This window comes from Dasypus novemcinctus, chromosome 13 (genome assembly GCF_030445035.2).
Source record: "Dasypus novemcinctus isolate mDasNov1 chromosome 13, mDasNov1.1.hap2, whole genome shotgun sequence".
Lineage (NCBI taxonomy): Eukaryota > Metazoa > Chordata > Mammalia > Cingulata > Dasypodidae > Dasypus > Dasypus novemcinctus.
Genome location: NC_080685.1, coordinates 59,393,064 through 59,419,300, shown reverse-complemented (window position 1 = coordinate 59,419,300; position 26,237 = coordinate 59,393,064). Strand labels below are relative to the sequence as shown.

At 39.5% G+C, this 26,237-nt stretch overlaps 1 protein-coding gene and 2 long non-coding RNA genes across 3 annotated transcripts in view; 1 reads left to right on the top strand and 2 right to left on the bottom strand.

Moving 5' to 3' along the window:
- The window catches only part of LOC139436298 (uncharacterized), a 19,006-nt gene extending 14,975 nt beyond the window's left edge, over positions 1–4,031 (bottom strand). Inside the window, exon 1 of the long non-coding RNA XR_011645514.1 lies at positions 3,808–4,031. This is a non-coding gene — a long non-coding RNA (uncharacterized lncRNA). The remainder of the gene's footprint in view (positions 1–3,807) is intronic.
- Positions 985–26,237, top strand: LOC131273052 (uncharacterized). The gene is made up of 3 exons (XR_009180158.2): positions 985–1,069; positions 2,274–2,354; positions 26,005–26,237. It is a non-coding gene; the product is annotated as an uncharacterized lncRNA (long non-coding RNA).
- The window catches only part of LOC101424051 (sterol O-acyltransferase 1-like), a 78,661-nt gene continuing 74,313 nt past the window's right edge, over positions 21,890–26,237 (bottom strand). Inside the window, exons 14-16 of the mRNA XM_058274805.2 lie at positions 26,043–26,178; positions 24,330–24,475; positions 21,890–22,671 (exon numbers count right to left, since the gene is read on the bottom strand). Of these exons, the coding sequence (XP_058130788.1) occupies positions 22,615–22,671; positions 24,330–24,475; positions 26,043–26,178 (339 nt within the window). The 3' untranslated portion in view covers positions 21,890–22,614. The remainder of the gene's footprint in view (positions 22,672–24,329; positions 24,476–26,042; positions 26,179–26,237) is intronic.

Here is a 26,237-nt window from a genome sequence, read left to right as displayed (position 1 = left end):
GGTTAACACAATCTCCCCCCCACACACAAAAGGTGAAGGTGAGCCTAGAGACAGCTTTAAAGTAATGAATATGACCACAAGTCTAGTTGATTCTTATTGTAGGACAGATTTGCATTTATTTGTACGTGAATGAAAAAACCTTAAAGAATGATTTCAATTAGAAGAATTACTAAAATCTGGTAAAATGTTGTACAAAATTACATGTCATTTTCTTAAGTCTACTATTTTTTAAAGTACCAAAAAAGTGCTGTTTAGTTCAACTAAAAAGCGGCGTACTGGGATTTGTCAGGGATGTATACTGACCTGTACGGAAAAAAAAGAAGAGAGAGCGAAATAGAGACACTAATTAAATGTTTGAGTTAAAATCGGGGTATAGAATTGATTCAGCTGGGTTTTTCTGCCTTGGGCAGGCCTCTGTGTCTCTCGGGCCATCGACTTAACTAGGAAGCCCGAGGGTCCACTGGGTCAGCGCCGGGGCCGGGTAAGACACGGGCGGCCCACCTCAGCTGCCCGGGCACCCTCGGGGGGCGCCCACGCTCGAGCGGCTCAGCTCGCGCTCTCGGCCTCCCCCACAGGCAGGAGCCTCACACACGCCAGCGCTACGAACTCGGTAACTGGGCAAGGTTAGCACCGTTTCTTGTCAAAAGTGATGGGAAACGGACACCTGCAATCCGAAGCCACAAATTGTGTTTCCCGCCAGGCATCACTCTCCTCACGTTTCCCCTGAACGCTCAGTGTTGTCATGGAAACCCAGGACCGCAAGCCCTAGCAACTATCAATAGGGACTGCCTTTGGCAGTGCCGGCGGAAGGAGCGGGCTAAGAAATCCCTACAATCTCTCGCAGTTTGGATATTTTACTTTCCTTTTTTCTTTTAAGTTGCAGCATATGTTCAGTGGCTATAGAAAATAAAATCCTCTAAACAGGCCGTTCTGACGGAATCCGAAAGTGCCTGATCCCTGGGCTTCGGGCTGCGGGCGGGCGCCAGTACGCAGGCGCTCGAGGGCTGGCTGGGTTCCTGGGGCACCGTTTCCTGCTCTTCATGGGAAGCTCGGCCGGTTATGAGAAACGGTCAGCTAAGAGTTGTTTCTATCGTTCTAATACCTCGTTTTTGTTATTCCTTTGCATACTTTTCTAAAAGTCCATTTCAGGGGGAAATTGGGTAATACAAAATTCCGGGTTTCCATCAACTGAGGCTTTTTTGAGGGTGCTACCCTTATCTCGATTTTGACTTCCCGGGACCCTTCAACATCGCCTTCGCCCAGCCCCCGAGGGCATTCCTAAGTCGAATTTTTTGGTACCGAAGGAAGAGAAGGAGTCCACTTTAGGTCGACCCAACCCCAAGAAAATCATTTGGTCTTTTCGCCCATAAACCTGCTGTCAGGATGACGATAAGCTCATTAGCACTCAGGAAGTAAGACCACCTGGGAGCGTTTTGTATTGAGACAGACCATTAATGGCAAAATGCCAGTGGAACTCCAGTGTATCGATGCCGCCCTAGTCTAGCAGATTTGAAGCTGAAAGAAAATTTGGCTATTTTGTTCAGTCATATTCCTAGTATAACACGCGTTGCCTGGCACAAACGCCTTCAATAAGTAGTGACAGAAAGTCAAGTGGACAGTTGTGTTGTTTTTGTATTGATAGTTAAGGCCCTAGTTTCAAGTAATATGAAAGAGAAATAATTGGCCAGGTGTTCAAAACAAGAGATACTGGTGGCCCATTTTAATTGTCCTTCTGGCCAAACCACCTTGAGTGTCTGAGCATTTTAGCCTTCAGTTTATCTCTTATCACCCTAACTTTACTCTAGATTTTCATAGAACTGAAACACATACATATAGCACTCCATAGTTGATCTTAAAGAATGGCAACCATCAAAACGCATGAGGGGAAAAAGCAATACATAAGTAGATGGAAGGTAGTTTCACCCCAAGTTTATTGCCTGCCTTTCTTCCTCCACACTGCATTGGATTTATGACTCCATGTTAGTTTGGAACCATAACCACCATACTGAACTTCAGAGGTCTCAAAGCTCCAGTGTCACTTCATATGTGGTTTATCAAACCTGCAAGTACTACAAGAAAAAAAGTAACCCACCTTTCATATTCTACCTAGTTTGAGAAAATCTAAGTAGGGTATTGAAGGAGGAGATAGAGACAATGAACATATTCAAAAGACACAGAAAGTGAACTCTATAGGATTTGGAAGTGATTGGATCTGTGGTGTGAAGAAGAAGCTAAAGATTACTTTTTATTTTCCATTCTCTGCAACTGTGTAGTGATCCTGCCAGTTATTGAGCCTGGGAACAGCGGAGGACAGGATTGGAGGAGGGCTTTGGAGAATGTTCAGTTCCTGACATGTGAGTTTTCAATACCTTTGAGACATCTGGTTGGAAATGAGAGGCATTTGGTTATACATACACAGTCTGAAGCTCACAAAGCTAGGCTACAGTCGTAGAAGTATCTGAGGTAGTAACCACAAGATTAGATGAGAATATCAACGAAAGCATTACAATAAGGTCATCACTATTGATGAATACAATTGTAATTTTTGGGAAATTCCTCAAATTCCCATGTTATTTTTCAGTTTCACCAAGGGAACCCTAAAATGGAATACAGTAAAATACGAGTGAGGTTTCAGAGAAAGGGCATTCCTAAAACTGGAAAGATGCCTCAGATTGTCCTAATAGTTTTATGTCATTATTTCAGTTGACTTAACTGAAATAAGTTGGTCTTCTACAGAGATGAACACAGGGATCATGCAACTTAAACATGCCACTCTAAGTGAGTTGTTTTTTTTACAAAGGTGTCCTTGCTAATGAAGAAAATGTGGGGAAATAAAAGAGATCATAGTCACATGTGAGATTTTTCATGGTAGATTTATAAACTATTTTTCTAGTTTTATAAGTCAAACGCATGATCTTAATTCCTTTGGAGACAAATCACAGTGATCTGAACCTAAAAATACAAGATACTAAACTTTCATAAATTGATCAGGAAAAAAATGCCACACTGAGACTGTGCCCCCAATGGTAAGGAATAGTTACTTTGTCCAAGAAACAGTGGTTCATTTAGTTTTTGGAAGAATTTGTCCCTTGTGATGGTTAGGCTAATGTGTCAACTCAGCCAGGTAATGGTTCCCAGGTGTTTGGTCAAGCAAGGACTGGGCTAATTGTAATGCAAGGGCATTTCGTGGACTGCTATCATTCAGTGCGTTGATTGCATAGATGGCTGGTTACATCTACAATAAACTGAGATTACCGCCAGCAATGAGTGACATCTCATCCAATCAGTTGAACGCCTTTAAAGGGGAAATGATTTCAGCATTTCAGAGGGAGAATTCTCATCTCCACTTCAGGCAGACAGTGTCTCCTGGGGAACTCAGCAAGGGTTTTCATAAGAGCCCCTGGTTTGCAGCCTCCCTTTGGAATTTGGGCTTGTGCATTCCCATGGTCATGTGAGACAATTTTATAAATTCTCATCCTGTGTACAGATATCTCTGGTCGATTCTATTTCCCTCGATAACCCTGACTAATGCACCCCTCTCCGCTAATCTTGCAGTGCAGTGGACCTTGGGTGTAGCAAGACCATAAGCCACTATAAAGTACTTCTTGACTGTTACTATTTTAGAAACGTCTGTGAAACAATACCACTGTGGCATTTGTGAAAAGAATATTGCAACATGGAGGACTAACTTTAATAGGTCCCAATTATTAGTAGTCTTTGCAGGGAGGGGAAGCAAGCTATCTTGCCTCAAAATGGATTTACTCAGGTCTTGTCTTAAAAAGCACATCCTGGCCAATAGATTTTTACCTTTTACCAGATTTTGAAGTCAATTTATATCCTTTAGGAGTTGCAGGGGAGGTTTCTTATTCATAGGTTTTAAAAGTCCAACAGCAGAAGGAAGCAAGCATCGAATTATGACCTGCAATAGGACGAAGAGGGTAAAGAATCGGTGTGACTACTTTTCTTGATGCAAATGCAAAAAGTCACAAATGGACCCCGCTATTTATCTCTCTGTAATCTGTAACCTGGTTCTCATCCATAGCCTAGGCAATAATATCCTGTTCTCTTATTTGCCTTCCCTTTGGGTTATGTTTAACACTGATGCTGCTTGATATGATGATGAAAAGCATTTATGAGCATGAAATGTAAAAACTTGTATTTAGGAATGCAGTTAATGTTAAATAAATTAGGTTTACCCCAAAGCTTATCAATTTACTATATTCATATATGCAATATTTCACTATTGTGTATATATATATATTTTAAAGTTTAAAAAAATTAAGTAATGCTCATACAATGCATACTAACCAGAGTCATGGTTCCAGTGATTACATAAGCCATGTTTTGCTGGGGGTGTGTGACAGGAAAGGAAAATGCAAACATCATTAGATTTTAGAGTCGACATCTTTAATTATAGAATAACCTTTAAAACACATTCAGATTTTAATATCTCTTCTGCTGCTCTCTGGTACTGTGGATCAATGCACAAATTGGACAAGTACAGGCACAGGAAACTGTTGCACTGGCCCAAACAGCAGAGCTTCACTTGGAGCTTGAGCTCTCCTCTCACCCCAATAACTGGCATATTTACACATGGAATTTAAACTACATCTCTACTGGGCAAAAATGAGTTGCCCCATGTTTCAAAGGTAGTTAAAACAAAGTACACTTAAAATTTATTAAACAAAAGACCACCACAAAGCAGAATGAAATAGCTGTTAGGTTAAAGGTTAGCACTGCCCTGGGAAGGGCTTATTTACAGCAGAAATGTGAATGTAATGCAGAAATAAGGCAAAAAACTTTTTTTCAGAAAAGGAGTACAAAGGCAGTTTTAGAGTGTTCTTTATATCACTTCTAAAGATTTATTAGAGTACATAGAATATCAGCATTCCTACTAAGCCAAAGATAATCACTTTTATCATTATTGCCTACTGATTTTTAAACTGGTCATTAAATTTAGAGGGAGGGATTATGGGGATACTAAGCAAGAAAGGCTCCAGGTTAACTCTCCCTGCTTCAAGTAGAATACCTGTATTTTCTCTCATAAACTGGACTTGCATGTTATATTTTACATGAGCAAAGATATCCAATATTGTATTACCTCACAGAAACTTTAGTAACTTTAGAAACTTATCCTTCTATAAGCTTTACTAATAATATTCTTTTCCTTTCTCAAAACATTTATGTCCCAGGTCCTTTAATTTTCTTACTGTACACATAAAGTATAGAGATAATGAAGATATGGAAACAAAATATCCAAGACAGCTCTTTCTTTAGTATTTTTTAGATATATGTCTATATAATGTGTATTTGAACTCCTGTAATGCATACATTACATGAAGTTTTATACAAGATTAGTAAGCAAGTCATGCTTAAATTTTCTTCATAAATGTATGAAATTGTCTCTTAAGAAAACGAATTCTGTCTTCCAAGAGGATAAGTATTCTTTACATTGACAGAAATATTCCTTATTTCCGTTCTCCTCCATAAATTCTAAAACCAACTGTAGAGTATACACATTAGTTTTAAACATTAGGGACCTAATAATAGCAGAAATGCATGTCTTCCTATGAGTTGTCCACTCCTACCCAAATGCTAAAGCAGATAAACCTGAAAAAAAAATTTTGGTGAGTTGGAAACATGAGTGTGAGTGCCTTTAACAATCTTTTTTTAAATTTTATTTTATTTTATTTATTCATTTTTAAAAAAATATTACATTCAAAAAATATGAGGTCCCCATTCACCCCCACTGCCCCCACCCCACCTCTCCCCGCACAGTAACACTCTCCCCCATCATCATGACACATCTATTGCATCTGGTGAGTACATCTCTGGGCATCGCTACACCCCATGGCCTGTGGTCCACACCATAGCCCACACTCTCCCACGTTCCATCCAGTGGGCCATGGGAGGACATACAATGTTTGGCAATTGTTCCTGCAGCACTACTCAGGAAAACTCCAAGTCCCAAAAATGCCTCCACATCTCAACTCTTCCTCCCATTCCCCGCACCCAGCAGCCACCATGGCCACTTTTTCCACACCAATGCCACATTTTCTCAATTATTAACCACAATAGTTCATGAATAGAATGTCAGTAAGTCCACTCTAATCCTTACTATATTCCTCCTTCCTGTGGACCTTGGCTTGGTTGTGTCCATTCCACTTCTATGTCAAGAGGGGGCTTAGATTCCACATGGATACTGGATGCAATCCTCCTGCTTTCAGTTGTAGGCACTCTAGGCTCCATGGTGTAGTGGTGGACCTTCTTCACCTCCATGTTAGCTGAGTGGGGTGAGTCCAATAAATCAGAGTATAGGAGCTGAAGTCTGTTAACCTCAGGGCCTGGCTATCATATTGTCAGTCCAGAGATTCAAATCCCCTAGATACATCTTAAGCCTCAGCACCAACTACAATTCCAGTAAAGTAGCATGAAAGGCTTGTGAAAAGAGATCCCATCTGAGTCCAGGTCCATCATGCAGAAACACCAGCTCCAAAGAAGGGCCAACTGGCATGGCAGTGAACCCTATCTGCCATGACCATAGAACCTGTGGGTCTCTTTAGCCCTCACAAGGACCAATACCTGGGGTTGTATCTACTTTATCTGTCTCTGAGACTCTGCTCAGGTGTGCATAAGGGCAATCCTTCTGACAACCTCCAGACTCTTTTTTTAGAGACTCATAGCCATATGAACTCATTTGTCTTTTCCATTTCCCCCTTACTTTAGGTCAAACAGCATTTTTATCTTCTGTTCTTATGTGTAGACAGGGATATTCTGCTGGTCCGCGTTGAACCTTTAATTTAAGGTCATTTTCTAGTTATGTCATCAGCTGGTACTTGGTAGTGATCCCTCGGTGCCAGGGAGGCTCATCCCCAGGTGTCATGTCCCACACTGGGGGGAAGGCATTGCATTTACATGCTGAGTTTGGCTTCTAGACTGGCCACATTTGAGTAACACGGAGGCTGTCAGGAGGGAACTCTTAGGCACAGTGCTGCTCTAGGCCTTGTTCTTATTTCAAGTGTATAGGCTCACAAGCATAGTCATTAGTATCACGGCTCACTGTTGGACCCTCCTTCCTTCCTGGTCCTTACTGTTGCACATGGGGGACTGCCGCTGCTCCCCTAGGGATCACGACAGAGCCCCCCCCCCCCCGGCTAGGTACCCAGTATCCCCCCAGCTGTTGTTTTTAATTGTTTCCACTACATTTCCATGCCCCCTGGACACATGCCCTGTATAACTCCCTGTCAACCATGTATTGCCTGTCAATAACATCCCATACCAGTATTCCTCTGCTGCCATTGTTGAACCACTCTGTGATCCAAAACTTCCTGAAAAGTGAAGCCCAATATAATGTCAGGTTCCCTTACTAGTAAAATGGAATATAGCAATGAGTTTAAAGGTTAGATATAGAATACATATTGATTTGGAAAAATTCTACATCCTATCTTTTTCTTTTCTTTTTTCGAAATTATTGAGCTTCTCTTCACAAGAGCCTTAGATCACAGTAATTCATATATACAATATACAGTACTCCCACATATCCATTATAAAACCTTTTCCCTTCCACAGCGATAATCTTTTAACTTATTCATATCATATTTACTGAAACTGATGTACAGATATTGAGACAATAGCTTTCAAACAAGGTGACATTTGTGTTTACATTGTGGTTTATACTTTAGGCTATACAGTTTTCTAAATTTTTTAGTTATCCTATGTTTTACATTATGGTTTACATTATTAGTCTATCGTCCCCTATATGTTTTTGGTGTAATATTACATGTTTTATATCCATCCTTGTGTACTCTTGTGAAACACTTCTTTTGCCCTCACATTTACTTTGGTTCCATCTATTCAATATCTATTTCCCCCTCCCCTTGGGGCCCACAGTGACAGTCAATCTTCATTTCTTGAGGAGCCATGTTCAGAGATATTTGCAACAGTGTTGAGGGCTTGACTTGCTCAACTGCCCTAATGTCCTGGGAGCCACCCTTTCTCTTGAGAGATACAGTTCCCTCTATTTGATGGCATTAGTCCTCCCCAGGATGTGGGTCTACCTTCACTCTCATTATATGGGTCTCTACCCAATGGTATAACCCACTCTGGCAAAATGAGCATTCAAATATTCTCTAGGAGTCTGTCCTGCATCAGATTATCCCCTTTGAGTATCTTAAACACTAACTTTCCTAAAATATATTTTGATACGGTTTTCTCAGCATTTTACTTTCAACCAACACCTGACAATCTCCTATGTTCGTATGTTGCCCCTTCTTCCCCCCAATTTTTTGGGCAATATTACCCATCCGCCCATCTCTAGCCCCCCTCAAACCCGCAAAGTCCCACCCAAAGGTAACTCTATGCCCCCATTTTATCTCTTCTTTGTGCACATACTTTCCACCAACTTATCATAGATTTCACCCATGTAGATGTCAGCTTACATCCTTCCTCTACCCCCCGATTTCCTGTAAGCCTATCTTCCAGTCTCTAGCTCTCTGAGGCAGCTTGCTTATTTCATATCATTGAGGTCATGTAGTATTTGTCCTTTAATGCCTGGGTTGCTTCACTCAACATAAGGTTCTCAAGATTCATCCATGGGGGGGGGGGGGGCGGGGCTCTAGCTGGAAGTGCTGTATCAGTGTCCGAAACCGAAAATCCCACGCCTCGCAAAAGATTCCCCTAGTCGGCTTCCAGGCGCCTCCCACCCTGCAATCCCCTGAAATAGCCTCCTGGTGATGTCTCTTTACTGTGAGCGATTTAAGGCCGATGAAGATCAGCAGCTGGCCTTGAAGGCGGGGCTCTAGCCGGAAGTGCTATTATTCGTGTCAGAAATCAAAAATGCAAATAACTCCCATCTGTCTCACCAAATCAGTTTGCGAAGGCCTCCTGCCCTGTTAGCCCCTTAATAGCCCACTCAGGGCTCATAAATTCCCCAGTACTGCAGAGCCTCCAGGAACTGCCACTGCGGTGCCGGTGCCGCAATTCCGTCCGCCCCAGGGGGTAGCGTCCCACGCTCAGCCCCTAATTCCGTGTAAGAGAGCCTGAATTTTATCTTTAATATGAATTTTCTCTTGTACCTTCCCAAGAAATCGATGTCCAGACACCTCCTGCTCTGCAAATTCCCAAAACAGCCTGGTCCTGAAGAATTTCTAACACTGCCCAGCCACTTCTTTGCAGGAGAGACTATCAGGTGCACTCACTAAACCACCATCTTGCCCTGCCCTCCCTTTAACAATCTTGTTTAAAATGATTGGATAGCTTTTAATGAACATTGAAAGTGAAGAACACTGAAGTGAAGAAAGAAGTGCCTGCCCCTCCCCAAGCCAATGCCAAGGATTTGAAGCATAAGAAGTGAGTGCTGAGGAGGCAGGGCAAGATGGCATCTGAGTAAGTACACCATCGTATCTCTCTTACAAAAGACCGGCTGCGTGGTGATGGAGTCCTACCAGAGCAGGCTATTTTAGGAACCTGCAGGGCGGGAGGTGTCTGGACATCAAACTGGTGAGACTGCAACAGAATTGGTATTTGCTCAAGGGAACTTAGCCAACAACAAGGAAATAGAATAAGAAGAAAAAAGTGACAAAGAGAAGACTTGACACACACACACAAAAACAACACCTAATTAAACCCTAAGACTAGATGAAGAAGATAATCAACAGAATAAACCCAACAAGATAAAATGATGACAAGACAGCAACAAAAAACTACAGACCATACCAATAATCAGGATAACGTGGCCCAATCCAATGAACAAACTAAAAACCAGGATGAGAAGTGGAACATTGAACAAGTAACTAAAGCTCTCAAAACATGTATCATGGACCAATTCAATGAAGTGAAGGAAGAGATTAAGCATATTAAGAAAACACTTGGAGAGCATACAGAAGAAATTGTGATCATGCACAAAAGATCACAGAGATGATAGGGATCAATAGCAAAATCCAAGAAATCAAAAATACACTCTCAGCAAGTAACAGCAGATTTGAAGAGGCAAAGGAAAGAATGAGTGATGTGGTAAACAGTACATCTGAAATCAAACAGGTAGTAGAATTAATCGATAAAAAGATAGAAAAAGTCCAGCAGGAACTTAGGGGCCTGTATAACAATGCAAAATGCACAAAGAAAAACAATATAGGCCTCCCAGAAGGAGAAGAGAAGGGAAAGGGTACAGAAGGGGTGTTGGAGGAAATAATGGCTGAGAACTTCCCAAACTTATTGAGGGAGATGCATGTACATGTCCAGGAAGCACAACACACCCCAAACAACATAAATCCCAACAGACCTACCTCAAGACATGTACTTGTCAAATTATCCAATGCACAAGGCAAAGAGAAAATATTAAAAGCAGCAAGAAAAAGGAGAACCATCACATACAAGGGAGGCTCCATAAGATTAAGTGCTGATCTCTCATCTGAAACCACGGAGGCATAAAGATCTTGACATAGTGAAGATACTAAAAGAAAAGAATTTCCAACCACGAATACTCTGTCCAGAAAGCTAGCATTCAAAAATGATGGAGAGTTCAAAATATTCACAGATAAACAGAAATGAAGAGAGTATACCAACAAGAACCCTGCCCTTCAAGAAATACTTAAGGGAGTTCTGCAGGAGGAAAGAAAGAAACAGGAGAGACAGAGTTGGAGGAGAGTGTAAGAACAACTAAAACTACAAAAAAGAGAAAAAAAATCAAACAACATAAGACAAACACAAATCCCAAGAAAATATGGCAAATATAAGTAATTCCTTGAAAGTAATAACACTAAAAATCAATGAATTAAAATCTCCTGTTAAGAGACACAGATTGGAAGATTGGATAAGGAAATACAACCCATTCATATGTTGTCTACAGGAAACTCATCTTAGACCCAGGGATTCAAGGTGATTTAAAGTGAACGGCTGGAAAACAATCTTACAGGCAAACAATAACCAAAAAAGGGCATATGTAGCAATTTTAATATCAGACAAAATAGCCTTTAAATGCAAAACTGTTGTGAGAGACAAAGATGGACACTACATATTAGAGAAAGGGATAATCTTTCAAGAAGAAAGAACAATCATAAACATTTATGCCCCTAACAAGGGCACCTCCAAATATGTGAGGGAAACCCTGGAGAAACTAAGTGAAGGAATAGATGCCTCTACAATTATAGGGGGGACTTTAATACACCATGATGACCATTGGCCAGAACATCTCAAAAGAGAATCAATAAAGAAACAAAGACTTTGAACAATAGATTAGAGGATCTGGACCTAATAGACATATACAGAACATTACACCCAAATACAGCAGGATATACATTCTTCTCAAGCACACATAGATCATTCTCCAAGATAAATCACATGCTAGGCCACAAAGAAAGTCTCAGTGAAATGAGAAAGATTGAAATCATACAAAATAATTTATATGACCACAGTGGAGTGAAGCCGGACATCTGCAAGGGCCAGACTCCTAGATTTGCCACCAAGATATGGAACATAAACAGCACACTCTTATTAAAACAGTGGGTCAAGAAGGAAATCTCTAAAGAAAACAGTAACTACCTTGAAACTAGTGAAAATGATAACACAACCTATCAAAATCTATAGGATGAAGCAAAAGCAGTACTGAGAGGGAAATTTATAGCCATAAATTCATACACCATAAAAGAAGAAAGAGCTAAAATTGAAGAACTACACACTTGAAGGAATTAGTAAAAAATCAACAAACTAAACCCAAAGGAAGAAGAAAGAAAGAAATAACAAAGACCAGAGCAGAACTAAATGACATAGAAAATAAGAAAGAACTCAAAACAAAAGACAAAAAAACAAAAACCAAGAGCTGGTTCTTTGAAAAGATCCATAGAATTGACAAACCCTTAGCTAGACTAACAAAGACAAAAAGAGAGATGATGTAAATACATAAAATAAGAAATGAGAAAGGGGATATCACTGACCCCACAGATATAAAGACCATCATAAAAGGATACTTTGAACAACTATATTCCAATGAGAAGAACAATTTAGAAGAAATGGACAAATTCCTAGAAACAGATAAGCCCCCTACATCGAGAAAAGAAAAATTTGATCATCTCAACAAACCAATCACAAGTAAAGAGATAGAATGAGTCATTAAAAACCTCCCAACTAAGAAGAGCTCTGGGCCAGATGGCTTCACAGGTGAATTCTGCCAAACATTCTGGAAAGAACTAACATCAATTTTGCTTAAACTCTTCCAAAAAAATCGAAACAAAAGAAACATTGCCTAACTCATTCTATGATAGCAACATTACCCTAATACCAAAGCCAAACAAAGATACCACAAGAAAGGAAAATTACAGACCAATCTCTCTAATGATCCTAGATGTGAAAATCCCCAACAAAATACTTGCTCATTGTATTCAACAACACATTAAACCAATTATACACCATGACCAAATGGGATTTATTCCTGGTATGCAAGCGTGGCTCAACATAAGAAAATGAGTCAATGTAATTCACCACATAAGCAGATTGAAGGAAAAAATCACATGATCTTATCTGTAGATGTAGAAAAAGTACCTGACAAAATACAACACAGTTTCTTGATAAAAACACTGCAAAAGAGTGGAATAGAAGGAAACTTTCTGAACCTGATAAAGGGTATATATCAAAACCCACAGCTAACATCATTTACAATGGTGAAATCCTAAAACTTTTCCCTCTAAGATCGGGAAGAAGACAAGGATACCTACTATCACCCCTTCTATTTAACATTGTGTTAGAAGTACTTGCTCAAGCACAGAGGCAAGACCCAGATATAAAAGGGATCCAAACTGGAAAGGAAGAAGTCAGAATTTCACTATTTGCAGATGACATGATTCTATACATAGAAAGCCCTGAGAAGACTACAACAAAGCTTCTAGAACTTATATAAATGAGTTCAGTAAAGTCACAGGTTATAAGATCAATGCACAAAATTCAGTAGCATTTCTGAGCAATATGTGGAGGAAATCAAGAAACAAGTACCATCTGCAATAGAAAATAATGAAATCATATACCTAGGAATAAATTTAACTAAGGATGTGAAAGACTTATACACAGAAAACTACACAACACTGTTCAAGGAAATCAAAGAAGGACTCAATAAATGGAAGAATATTCCCTGTTCATGGGTAGGAAGACTAAATATTAATAAGATGTCTATCCTATCAAAACTGATCTATAGATTCAATGCAATCCCAGTAAAAATCTACACAGCATTTTTAATGAACTAGAAAAACTAACTATGAAATTTATTTGGAAAGGAAAGAGGCCTTGAATAACCAGAGAAGAAGAAGAAAAAGGAAATTGGAGGTATCATACTACCTGACTTCAAAACATACTACAAAGCTACAGTAGTGAAGACGGCATGGTATTGGCACAAGGACAGACACACTGACCAATGAAACCAAATTGAGAGTTCTAATATAGATCCTCATATATACAGCCATATGATATTTGACAGGATGACCAAACACACTCAACTTGGGGAGAATGGCCTCTTCAACACATGGTGCCTGGAGCACTGGATATCCATATGCAAAAGAATGAAAGAGGATTACCATCTCATACCTTATACAAAAATCAACTCAAGATGGGCAGAGACCTAAATATAAGAGCCAAGACCATAAAGACCTTGGAAAACAAGGTAGGGAAGTATCTGTAGGACCTTGTAATAGAAATGGCTCCATGAAATTCACACCCAAAGCACAAGCAGGAAAGGACAAATAGATCAAATGGACTTCCTCAAAATTAAAGTCTTTTGCACCTCAAAGGAGTTTGTCAAGAAAGTGAAAAGACAGCCTACCCAATGGGAGAAAATATTTGGTAGCTGTATATCTGATAGGAGACTAATATCCTGCATATATTAAGAACTCCTATATCTTGAAAATAAAAAGACAAACAACCCATTTACAAAATGGGCAAGAGATTTGAACAGATACTTCTTTAAAGAAGAAATACAATAGGCTAAAAAGCACATGAAAAAAAGCTCAAAATCATTAGCTCTTAGGGAAATGCAAATCAAAACTACAATGAGATACCATCTCACTCCCATGAGACTGGTGGCTATCAAAAAAACAGAAGAGGGAAGTGGACTTGGCCCAATGGATAGGGTGTCTGCCTACCACATGGGAGGTCTGTGGTTCAAACCCTGGGCCTCAATGACCTGTGTGGAGCTGGGCCCATGAGCAGTGCTGATGGGCACAGGGAGTGCTGTACCATGCAGGGGCATCCCCTGCGTAGGGGAGCCCCATGCAGAAGGAGTGCACCCTGTAAGGAGAGCCACCCAGTGTGAAAGAAAGTGCAGCCTGCCCAAGAATGGTGATACACATATGGAGAAACTGATGCAGCAAGCTGACACAGCAAGATGATGCAACAAAAAGAGACACAGTTTCCCGGTGCCGCTGATAAGGATAGTAGCGGTCACAGAAGAAAACACAGTGAAGGCACACAGAGAGAAGACAACTGGTGGGGGGGGGAGGGGAGAGAAATAAAAAATCAAAACAGAACAGAAGACTACAAGTGTTGGAGAGGATGTGGAGGAATGGGAACACTCATCCACTGTTGGTGGGAATACAGAAGGATCCAGCCATTCTGGAGTACAGTTTGGCGGTTTCTCAAAAAACTGGCTATAGATTTGCTATATGACCCAGCAATTTCTCTGCTGGGTATATACCCAAAAGAACTGAAAATAAGGACATAAACTGATATATGCATAGCCTTTTTGTTTTTAATCACTTCTTTATTCCTTACAATGGTGGATACTGTTGTTCTAGGCATACCATATTCGCTAGCAAGGTCAGCTCTCATATTTTGTTACTTTATTTATTTTTTTGCTCAAGGGTGGTGCAAAGCAATTTTCTTTTCTGTACAGTGCTATCACTGCTCATTTTCTTAGGACCCATAATGAAAAAAAAATGCAAAAATCACAAAATGACTACAGAAGCTGAGATAAGACTGTAATGGAATGTTTACAGGGCAAGAGCTATGACATCACAAGTGTGTAACCCTGTGTTTCAGCTGGAAATGGTAGCGAGTTTTGAGGCAACAGACACTGACAAGTTTTAGCTTCCATGTCTAGTACCAAACAAATGATGAGTAGCGGGGCAAAATTTTCACGTCAAAATACGTCAAGTACCAAATTTGATGGGTTTCCAAGTAGTCAAGTACCAAGGTATGACTGTGTAGGCCTAAGAATGCCACTCTTCTTCAGAACTGAAATTTCACACAGCATAATTTTTGGTTCAAGAGTTCGGCTTATTCATAACCAAGTTTTAGACCAATCTGTTTTTCTAAGTTCCCTCATTGTATTTTAAAAGTAGTTATAGGGGAGTGGATGTGGCTCAAGCAGTTGAGTGTCTGCCTCCCACATGAGAGATCCTGGGTTTTGTTCCGGGCACCTCCTAAAGAGCACACAGACAACAAGCAGACAAGGAACAAAAACAATGAGCAAACAGATGAGGTAGCTATCTTGGGGTAGGAGTGGAGGGAAAGCCTACCTTGTCCACAAATCCTCCCTCACTACCACCACCTACCCATCAAAAAAAAAAAAAAAGTAGTTACAAATCCAAGTAACTAATTCATTTTAATATCTGTCACTTTTACTGAACCTGTCGTTGGCATTGGTGTTGTTGTATCCTCAGGAGACTTGAATATCTCTACTAGCTATGTGCCAGCTGGACTCTGAGCCTCAGCACAGTTGCAAATATACTCTCTTATTCATTGGACTTGCCCGATCAGCTAACAGGGAGGTGAAGATGGTCAGCTACCACACGAGGGAGTCAAGAGTGCCTACAACTGCCAGCACGAGGATTGCATCCATCAAACATATGGAACCTAAGCCTCCTCTCAATATCAGGGTGGAGTGGACATCACAATCCCAGGGTCCACAGGATGGAGGAATAAAATATGGATTAGAGTGGCGTTACTGGTATTCTACTATAGAATTATTGTGACTACGAATGGAAGAAATTGTATCATCGATGGAGAAATTGGCCATGGTATAGTTCCTGAGGGCAGTTAGAGGGAAGAAGAGATGTGACATGGGGCCACTTTTGAGACTTGGAGTTGTCCTAAATGATATTGCAGGGAAAGATCCTGGACATGATTAATCCTGCCATAACCCACTGAATATACTCTGGAGAGTGTAAACTATTATCCATGCAATGCAGCAGTGCTCCAAAATGTATTCACCAAATGCAATGAATGTGCCACAATGATGAAAGAGGTTGTTGATGTGGGAGGAGTGGGGTGGGTGGTGTGTGGGGTATAAGAGAACCTCATATTTTTTAATACAACTTTTTGTGATCTATGTATCTTTATAGAAAAGACAATAAGGGAAGTGGCTGTGGCTCAATCAGTAGGACTCTGGTCTACCATATGGGAGGCCCTGGGTTCATGTCCCAGGGCCTTCTTGTGAAGACAGGCTCTCCCACATGCTGCGGAGAGCCACTGGCCCAGGCACCACAGAGTGCTGCCCCAACAGCAAGCACTGTGCAGTGCTGCCTAGCCTACAAGTGCCATGGAGTGTCATCAGTCCCGCAAGTGCTGTGGATTGCCGCCAGCCCACAAGCACTGCAGAGAGCCAGCTCAGCAACCTGACAAACAAAAAAGGGAGCAAAAAAACGCAGAAGCTTATGCAGTGAATGGACACAGAGCACAGAGAGCAAGCAAACCACAAGGGGGAGGGAGGGGAAATAAATAAAAAACAGACACAGAAGAGCACACTGTGAGTGGACACAGAGAGCAGACAGCACGCAAAAAGCCACAAGGGGGTGGGGGTGGGGAGATAATAAAAAGAAGAAAAACAAAGACAATAAAAAATTACAAAAAAAATACCTTAGATTACAAGATATATTAAAAGCAGTCATTCATTGTCTGTCCTCCCATGGCCCGCTGAGTGGACTGGGGGAGAGTGTAGACTATAATGTGGAAAATTGACCATGTGGTGCAGCAGTGCTCAGAGACGTGTTCACCGAGTGCAATGAATGTTCCATGATGATGTAGGAGGTTGTTGTTGTGGGAGGAGTGGGGTGAGAGGGGTGGGGAGTGTATGGGGACCTCATATTTTTTTAATGTTACATTAAACATTACATTTGGCAAATAAAGCCAAAAAATAAAAAAATTTAAAAAAAGCAGTCATTGAGATTGTTTTCACTGCAATTAAAATGACACTGTATAGACCATTACTGCTTGAGATCATGTGGCGAGTTTTTCTCTGCTTTAATGACATCCTTTGAAGTGCACTTTGATTTGTAGAATTTGGATTTGATTTTTAAAATCTGCCTTATTTCATCTAGATGAAATGTATGGTGAATAAAATTTCACTGGGACTTATGGTCTAAAGTAAGTTGTAACTATTAAGAAACTCTTCTTATCTTCTTGTGATACACCAAATGAGTTTAAAGTAATTTGAGAAAGTGTTCCAAAATTTTTTATGGTTAACAGTGGGCCAGTTAGAATAGCAAGAGAGCCTCTTAAATTGTCTGTACTAAGTAATGATCATTTGGATACTAAATAAGTCTCATTTCTTTGGGTGAGAAGTTGAACTATGCAGCCTCTGATATCTCTTTCAATGCTCATATGTTCGGATATTCATTGGGTATTGTCATAGTACGTAGAGTTAAACACGACAGCTGAGGGAGTGCTGAGGTCCCATCGAGTGAAGCTCTGTCCCATTCCACAATGGAATAGCAACAATCCCCCAAGCGCAAAGGCAAAAAACCATTGAAGAAGGATAGTCCCATGAAGGGCTCTTCATATTGATGACTAGCCTGTGTGCTAGGAATTTCAAGTAGGCCTAGAGCTGCAGGGTGCCTAAGGGTTACCTCCTGAGAGCCTCCATTTTGCTCAAATGTGGCCACTCTCTAAGCCAAACTCAGCATACAAATGAATTACCTTCTCCCCTGTGTTGGACATGACTCCCGGCAATGGGTCTCCATGGCACCAAGGGATTTCTACCAAGCAGCAGCTGGTGATCCAACTAGAAAAAGACCTTGAATATAAGGGGGAAATGGTAAAGACAAATGTGTTTATATAGCTAAGAGACTTCAAAATGAGTCGGGAGGTCATCAGAGGGATCACACTTATGTATGATTCAGCAGGATCCCAGAGACAGCCAAAGTAGATACAACCCCAGGTAGTGGTGCTCCTGAGGCCTACAAAGACACAGGGCTACAGTCATGTTAGATGGCCCTGGACTTCAGTGCCTTGTCAGTGGGTCCTACTTTGGAATTTGTGCTCCTGAGTGTGATGGAGATGGACTCAGATATGACCTCTCCACACATGCCTCTTCTGTCACTTTTACTGAAACTGTGCTTGACGCTGGGGTTGGTGTATGCTCAGGAGACTTGAGTCTCTGGACAGTCCATGTGCCAGCTGAGCCCTGAGCCTCAGGAGAGTTGCAACACCTACTCTGTGGTTTGTTGAGTAACCCAGGTCAGCTAACAGGGAGGTGAGGATGGCCAACGACCACATGAGGGAACCGAGAGTCTACAACTGCAAGCAGGAGAATCACATCCATCAGCCATGTGGGATCTAAGCCCCCTCTTGATGTAAAGGTGGAGGGGACATCGCTATCCCAGGATCTGCAGGATGCAGGAATAAAATATGGATTAGAGTGGACTGACTGGTATTCAACTATAAGACTCTTGTGATTCAAAGAATGGAAGAAATTGTATCATTGATGTGGAAATAGTGGCTGAGGAGTTGCTGAGGGCAGGGAGAAGGAAGAAGAGTTGTGATATGAGGGCATTTTCAGGACTTGGAGTTCTCCTGAATGATATTGCACGGACAGATGCAGGACATTATATATCCTTCATAACCCACTGAATAGAATGGGGGGGGGTAATAAACTACAATGTAAACTATAATCCAGGAATCATAGCAGTGCTCCAAAATGTATTTTCCAAATGCAATGAATGTGTCACACTAATGAAAGAGATTGTTGATGTGGGAGGAGTGCAGGAGCGTGGGGAGTGGGATCTATTGGAATCTCTTATATTTTTTAATGAACATTTTCTGTGATCTATGTATCTTTTAAAAAAGATAAAGAAGATAATTAAAAGAAAAAAAATGCTCAATCTTTAGGAACAAAATCATACATAATACATACAAACAAAATAATTCCTACACACAACAATGTATTAGGAATGGGCAATGTGTAACATGGAAACATAATGTACAGGGTATATTTCTTTGAAAACAGTAACAGGTTAATTTGTCTCACCAAAAACTAAATGACCATTAAAATTATGATAATTGAGCAAATGCAGAAGCCAGCTTATGGCTCTTTAATAATTAATTTAATATTAATGTAGGTAATGATTACTAATGTTATAGACTGAAAAATCTACAAAATAATTCAAAATAGATCAATATGATTAGATAATGAAATAATTATCCCTAATGATACCTCTAAATAAATTCAGAAAACTTACTACCTAAAAGTTTTGTGGAAGGGTTCTGCATGATCTTGCAATGATGGATACAGGTCATGTTGAATTTCATCTAAAATATACAAAAGTGTAATGGTCTAGAGTGTAGACCATAATGTGAACCATTGACCATGGTCACTGGCTATTTTTCAATATTTGTATATCAGTTGTAACAAACATACCATCCATATACAGAAAGGTTATTGACATGAGAAGAGGGAAAAGGGGGAGGATGTTGGATATATGGGAGTCCCCTGTGTTCTATATGTAACTTTACTGGGACCTAAAACCTCTTTCTAGACAAAATGAAAAAAGTCAGACACTTGGGAAGAAATGGAAGAAAATGTCACTGCACCGAGGAAAACAGATATTAAAGTGATGAAAGACAAAGCATCAAAAGTTTTTAATAAATATTTTTCATTACTTTTAATATTCCAATTTAGTTTAGTTTTAGTTTTTCAAATTTATTGTATATTTTATTTCTTATGTTTAAACCTATCATTATTATTTCATTTTCCTATTAATTGTATTTGGTGATATTCTTGACTTATATTTGTAGAAGTTTTGGACCACAGTAGGGTTAACACTGTGGCTGGGGAGGATCATTGGTGTGGGGTGTAAGGGATGGGAATACATGGGAGGAAGTGCACCTGGGCATAGATATAAGGTATATAAATGTGTTCAAATGTTCATGGGGCATTGTCACAGTGGGTGGAGAGTCACACAATAATTGAAAGAACATTGAATTCCCATTCTGGGGAGACTCTGACATTCTCTAATGAAAGAGCAACAATCCTCCAAGAACATGGCAAGGAGTAGTGAAGAAGGATGGTCCACTGATGGGCCCTTGATATTGACAATTATGCTTATGAGCCTTTGTTCTTGAAATTGCAACTTAGCTTAGTGCTATAGGGTGCCTAACAACTACCTCCTGAGAGCCTCCGTGTTGCTCAAATGTGGCCTCTCTCTGAGCCAAACTCAGCATATGAATTCCCTACCTTTCCCCCAGTATGGGACATGACTGCCAGTGATGAGCCTCCCACCCACTGAGGGATTACTACCACACTTCAACAAGCAATGCAACTGGAAAAATATCTTGAATGAAAGGGGAAAAAGTTAAAGACATTAAATGAGTTTATATGGCCAAGAGACTTCAAAGTGATCGGGAGTTCATCCCAGAGGTAATGTTTATGCACGATGCAACAGGATCTCATAGACTGCCAAATTAGATACCACCCCAAACAGTGGGACTCCTGAGAGCTCTGAAGATGACCAAGTCCTACAGTCATGGCAGATAGCTCTGGAGTTTGGTGCCTCGCCAGTGGACCCTACTTCAGAGTTTGTACTCCCAAGTGTGACAGAGTTGGACTCAGATGTGTCTTCTGTCCACATGCCTCTTCTCTCCCTTCTATTTGAATCCATAGTTGATGCTGGAGTTGGTAGGTGTATGTCCAAGAGACATGAATCCTTGGGCTGTCCATTTGCCAGCTGGGACCTGAGCCTCAGCAGAGTTGCAACACCTACTCTCCAGTTCATTGGACTCACCCAGGAAAACTAACAAACAGGTGAAGATGGACAACCGCCATACCAAGGAACTGAGAGTCTACAACTGCAAGCAAGGGAGTCCCATCCATCAGCCATATGGGATAGAGGCCCCCTCTCAGTTAGAGGTGGAGTGGGCATCACCATCCTAGGATACTCAGGAATGGGGAAGAAAATATGAACTACAGTGGACTTATTGATATTCTACTATAGAATTTGTATTCTAGCAATGGAAGAAATTATATCATTGTTATGGAGACAGTGAACACTGCTGAAGGCAGGGAGAGGGAAAAAGAGGTGTATATGGGGGCATTTTTGGGACTTGGAATTGTCCTGAATGACATTGCAATGACAGATACAGTCCATTTTATATCCTGCCAGAACCTATAGAATTGAATGGGAGACAGTGTAAACTACAATGCCATGCTTAGTGGCAATGCTCCAAGAGTGTTCATCACTTGCAATGAATTTACCACACTAATGAAAGAAGTTGTTAATATGGGGAAGGGTGGGAGTTGTGGGGAGTGGTGCATATGAAAATCCCTTATATTTTTGTGTAACATTTTGTGTAATCTATCTACTTAAAAAAACTTAAAAATATAAAAATGTCTTTTTTCACCTAAATTCCATTATAAACAAAATAATTAAACACATGATTAGGTAGGCAAACCTTCGAACCATATACATTGGAAGTTATAAGAGGATATGTTTTCCTTTCTCCCATGCTGCTTTCTTCTTTTTTCCTTCCAACTTCTGATCCCCTCAGTATATAATGTTAGGGATACAAACTCAATTCAGGAAGAAATTTAAGAAGAAGAGCTTCGCAGATATCATAACCTATATCATATAGTGCAGGAGTTCTTAACCAGGGGTTCAGGAATTTGAAATGAACTTCAAAAAAACATTTTTTTGGGGACTTGTTGGTGCGATGGTGATATATTTATTAAACAGTCAGTATAGTGTGGACTTAGTAAGGGGTCCATGGTTTTCACCTGACTGGCAAAGGGGTCCATAGAACAAAAAAAGGTTAAGAATCCCTGGTATAGAAAAAACAAGATTGGCATTGACTAGAAATAAAAATTTTCTTCAAGTAAAGATTTAAAGAAAAGGATTTACAATAAGATTATATTTGGAAAATGGATGACATTTTTCTCTTTATATTAGAAATAGGAAAAAATCATTCCATATAAAATTATTTTCTATTTTTCTGTAATCACATTTTTAACTAGCATCCATTTCAACAGTGTACATGAAAAAAAAAAGTTCTAAGCCTGAGGTCCCGAAATAGTTTCAAGTGTTTTGGCTAATTCAGTATCCAAGAAAATATGATGGCGTCCAGTCTCTGATTGGATGAAGTACCAAAAGATGCACAGAAATAATTACTGAGGTTTGAGCAGATATGACCCAGAAAAACTTGTCATTATCTCAGCTATCAGGCTCCCTTACCCAAAAGGGAAAAAAAAAGTCCTTAAGTGTGTCAGATTCCAGTGAATGTCCAACAGCACAGCTTCATATAACCCAGCAATAGACTGAGCCATCTGTAAAGCCTGGAATTATCCAATAACATGAATAACTTCAGTAATAGTTTGAAACAGCAGCTGGCCTCCAATTAGGAAGAACATCCAGTCTTCAGTCCCAAGTTCTAAAACACATAATAACAAGTCCAGGAACGTGGCCGAATGTAATCCAGAAACGTGGGCTACAAAGGAGAAAAAAAGAGCGGAGGAATACTTTATTTGGATGCATTGTGTTACAAGGTATATGGTGGTAGATTAGGGGGTGTTAATTATATACTGTACATCTCTAAAATATCTCCTAGCATTTCAGTGTCCTCTTCTTATAAGCAGCTCACTAATTCAAAAGGTATTTAGTAATTTTATTTACAATATAGGTTTATTCAATTGAGAAATTATGCATAAAATTTCTGAAGTCTAGTAAACTCAAAATTACACAACTGCATGGACTTCTGACCAAATTCCCAACAGGAACTTCCTTTCCTGTTTCCTATCTTGCTTGTTTGCTTTAGCAGAGCCCTACTTTTAGCAGCTTAAAATCTAAATGATAGTAGAAGATGAAAGATGATAAAATATATGTACAAATTATATTAATACATGGTTAAAAATTACTGAATTTCTCAAAAAGGAGGAAATGAAGTACTATGAAAATTCAGAAGCAAGAAAGAGGGAGGAGAAGGAATTTGAAAAAGCTTAATGGGGGCTGTACCATCCAAATGGGTTTTGACAGGAGAACAGAATCTGGCATGTGGAAACTGAGTGTAAGAAGCGGCATAACCAGAGACAATTATCAGGAGTCCAGAGTCCAGAGCAGTTACTTTAGTTTCACAAAGGGAATTAGTAGGAAATAACATGGGATATTAGGATAGCATAACAAAAACAGGGTACAAAGAAAGGCTTTGGAAATAAAGTCATTAATTTGATTTGGGGTACCTTTAGTTTAAGGTGCTTGTGAGACATACCGTGGCAGATTTATCAAGACATCAGCTAATTTAGTGCTATAGATTTAGATTTAGGAGTCATCCAAATGTAGCTAAAAATGAAAGCCCTAAGGCTAATTGAGACTGATACAAGAGAAACAAAAACAAAAACAATACAATAAGGGAAACGGAACAAGGTAAAGGCATACCTTGTTTTATTGTGCTTCAATTTGTCATGCTTTATAGTTATGGCATGTTTTATAAATTGAAGGTTTGTGACAACCCTGCATTGAGCAAGTCTACCAGTGCCATTTTTCTAATATCATATGCTCATTTCATGTTTCTATGTCACATTTTAATAAAATTATATACATTGTTTCTTTAGAAATAGTGCTATTGCCCACTTAACAGACTGCAATATTGTGTAACATAACTTTCATAAGCACTGGGAAACGAAAAAATTCATGTGACTCAGCTTTATTCTGAAATTTGCTTTATTGTGGTGGTCTAGAATTGAACTGCAATATCTCTAAGGTATGCCTGTATATCAGCATTGTTTGACATTTTTACCAAGAGCAAATTACATTGGAAGGGTCAGGGTGAAAAAATGCATAGGTATAGGCTGGTGGGAGCAGGGAAAAGGGCACATTCCATTGGAGAAACCTTGGAGAATACCTGTATTTTTAGGAAACAGGAAGAAAATTAGAGAAGACATTAAAGAAAAAGCAGTAAAAGAGAAGGAAGAGAACCAAGAACGAGGACAGTGCAGTAAGACTAAAAATAACATCATGCTTTAACTCTTTATTTCCCTTCCTTACACTAGTTCATCTTACCCTCCACTAGTATCCTTCTCAATATTGTCCATCCTCATATTCAGAAGACAAATAGGCTATTTTTCTATTCCAGCCAGTCTGAAGACTCACATTTTTCAGAGGACAATGCTGATGTGCATACCATTCTTGAGAATATAAGCACACTACCATTCCGTGGCCCAAGAAGAGAGAAATCCATAGCATAAGATTCCAAATTGGCCTTTTCCTGCTATCATTGACAATGAAGTTTAAGGTCACTAAAGTTAGAAAGATGATAAAAAAATATATAGTTAACAACTGAACTTCAAAATAAAAAATTGTGCAAAGGCAACATACAAAAGAGTGAAAAGACAACCCACAGAATGGGAGAAAAATATTTGTAAATCATATACAGAATATATAAAGAAGTCCCACAAGTCAACAATAAAAGACAACCGAATTTTGAAAAATGGGCAAAGGATTTGAATAGACATTTCTCTGAGGAAGATATGAAATGGCCAACAAACACATAAAAAAGAAACTCAGTGTCATTTGTCATTACAGAAATGTAACTCAAAACCACAGTGAGATACAATTTCACACCATAATTTTTTAAAAAAAGGAAAATAAGTCTTGGTGAGGAGGTAAAGATATGTATACATTGGAACCCTCACACATTGCTGGTAGAACATAAAATGGTGCAGCCACTCTGGGAAACAGTCTGGCAGCTCCTCAAAAAGTTAAACAGAATTGCTATATAACACAACAATTCCACTCTTATATATGGAAGTGAAAACAGTTATTCTCACAATTACTTGTACACTAATATTGATAGCAGCACTATTCACAATGCCAAAAGCCTGAAACCACCCAAATGTTCGCCAACAGATGAATGGATAAAGAAAATATGGTATATCCATATAATGGAATATTATTCAGCCATAAAAAGGCATGAAGGATTGATATGTACAACAACATGGATGAACCATGAAAACATTAGGCTAAGTGACAGAAGCCAGACACAAAAAGTAACATAGTGTATGCTTTCACTTACGTGAAATGTCCACAACTGACAAAACCAAAGAGACAGAAAATAGATTAGTGGTTACCAAGGGCCAAGCAGAGGTGGGGAATGGGGAGGAAGTGCTTAATGGGTATGGGGTTTCCTTTTGGGGTAACAAAAATGTCTTGGAACTAGAGGTGGTGGTGAATGTATTAGATGCTACTGAATTGTATACTTAAAAATGACTAATGGTTTCTTTTATGTTAATTTTGCCTCAGTAAAAAAAAATATGCAAGCAAGATGCTGTTAGGAAGAAGAGAAATATATAACCGGCAGTCAAAAAACAAACAAAAAAATATAGAGAGTTAACAAAATAATCTATCAGGAGACGAGTGGCCTCAGATATCAGCTGTCATTTAATAATCACAGTGAGCATCAAATGTTCCCAAACAATTCTCCTATAAATAAAAAAGGAACCTGAGAGCTGAAGTTTATTAATCAGCATTTAATAGGAATTCCTATAGTATTCAGAATAGGGGAAAATACATTTCATGGAATTATTCATATTCTAACATGTCCCTTTTTACCCACCTCAAAAATGATAGTTTTCCAGAGTGGAGACACAGTCATTTCCTAGAGGTTACCTTGTTGATTTCTCTATTTCAAGGTGTAAATATCTTAAACCAAGTTGTATACAATTATGCAAAGTCAATGTTCTTGCCACTTGATAAATACTGGCATGTACTTACTATTTCGTTTTCTATAGTGATTTTATAGTTTCGATTTTGTCTTGTTTTCTTTTAGCATAATACCCAGTACTCACAGCATGTCAAGATACTTACTTCCAAAGAACATGAAGAACACAAAGAGCACTGGATAGAAAAAGTTCAAAGCAACAGTCAAGATATATTCATGCACTATACCAGATCCAACAAAGGTAGCTAACATGGCAGCAAATTTAAACTTCTTCGAGAGAAACTAGGGGAAAAGGGAAAATGTTAAAAAGCAATTAAATATGGATTATATAAAACTTATAA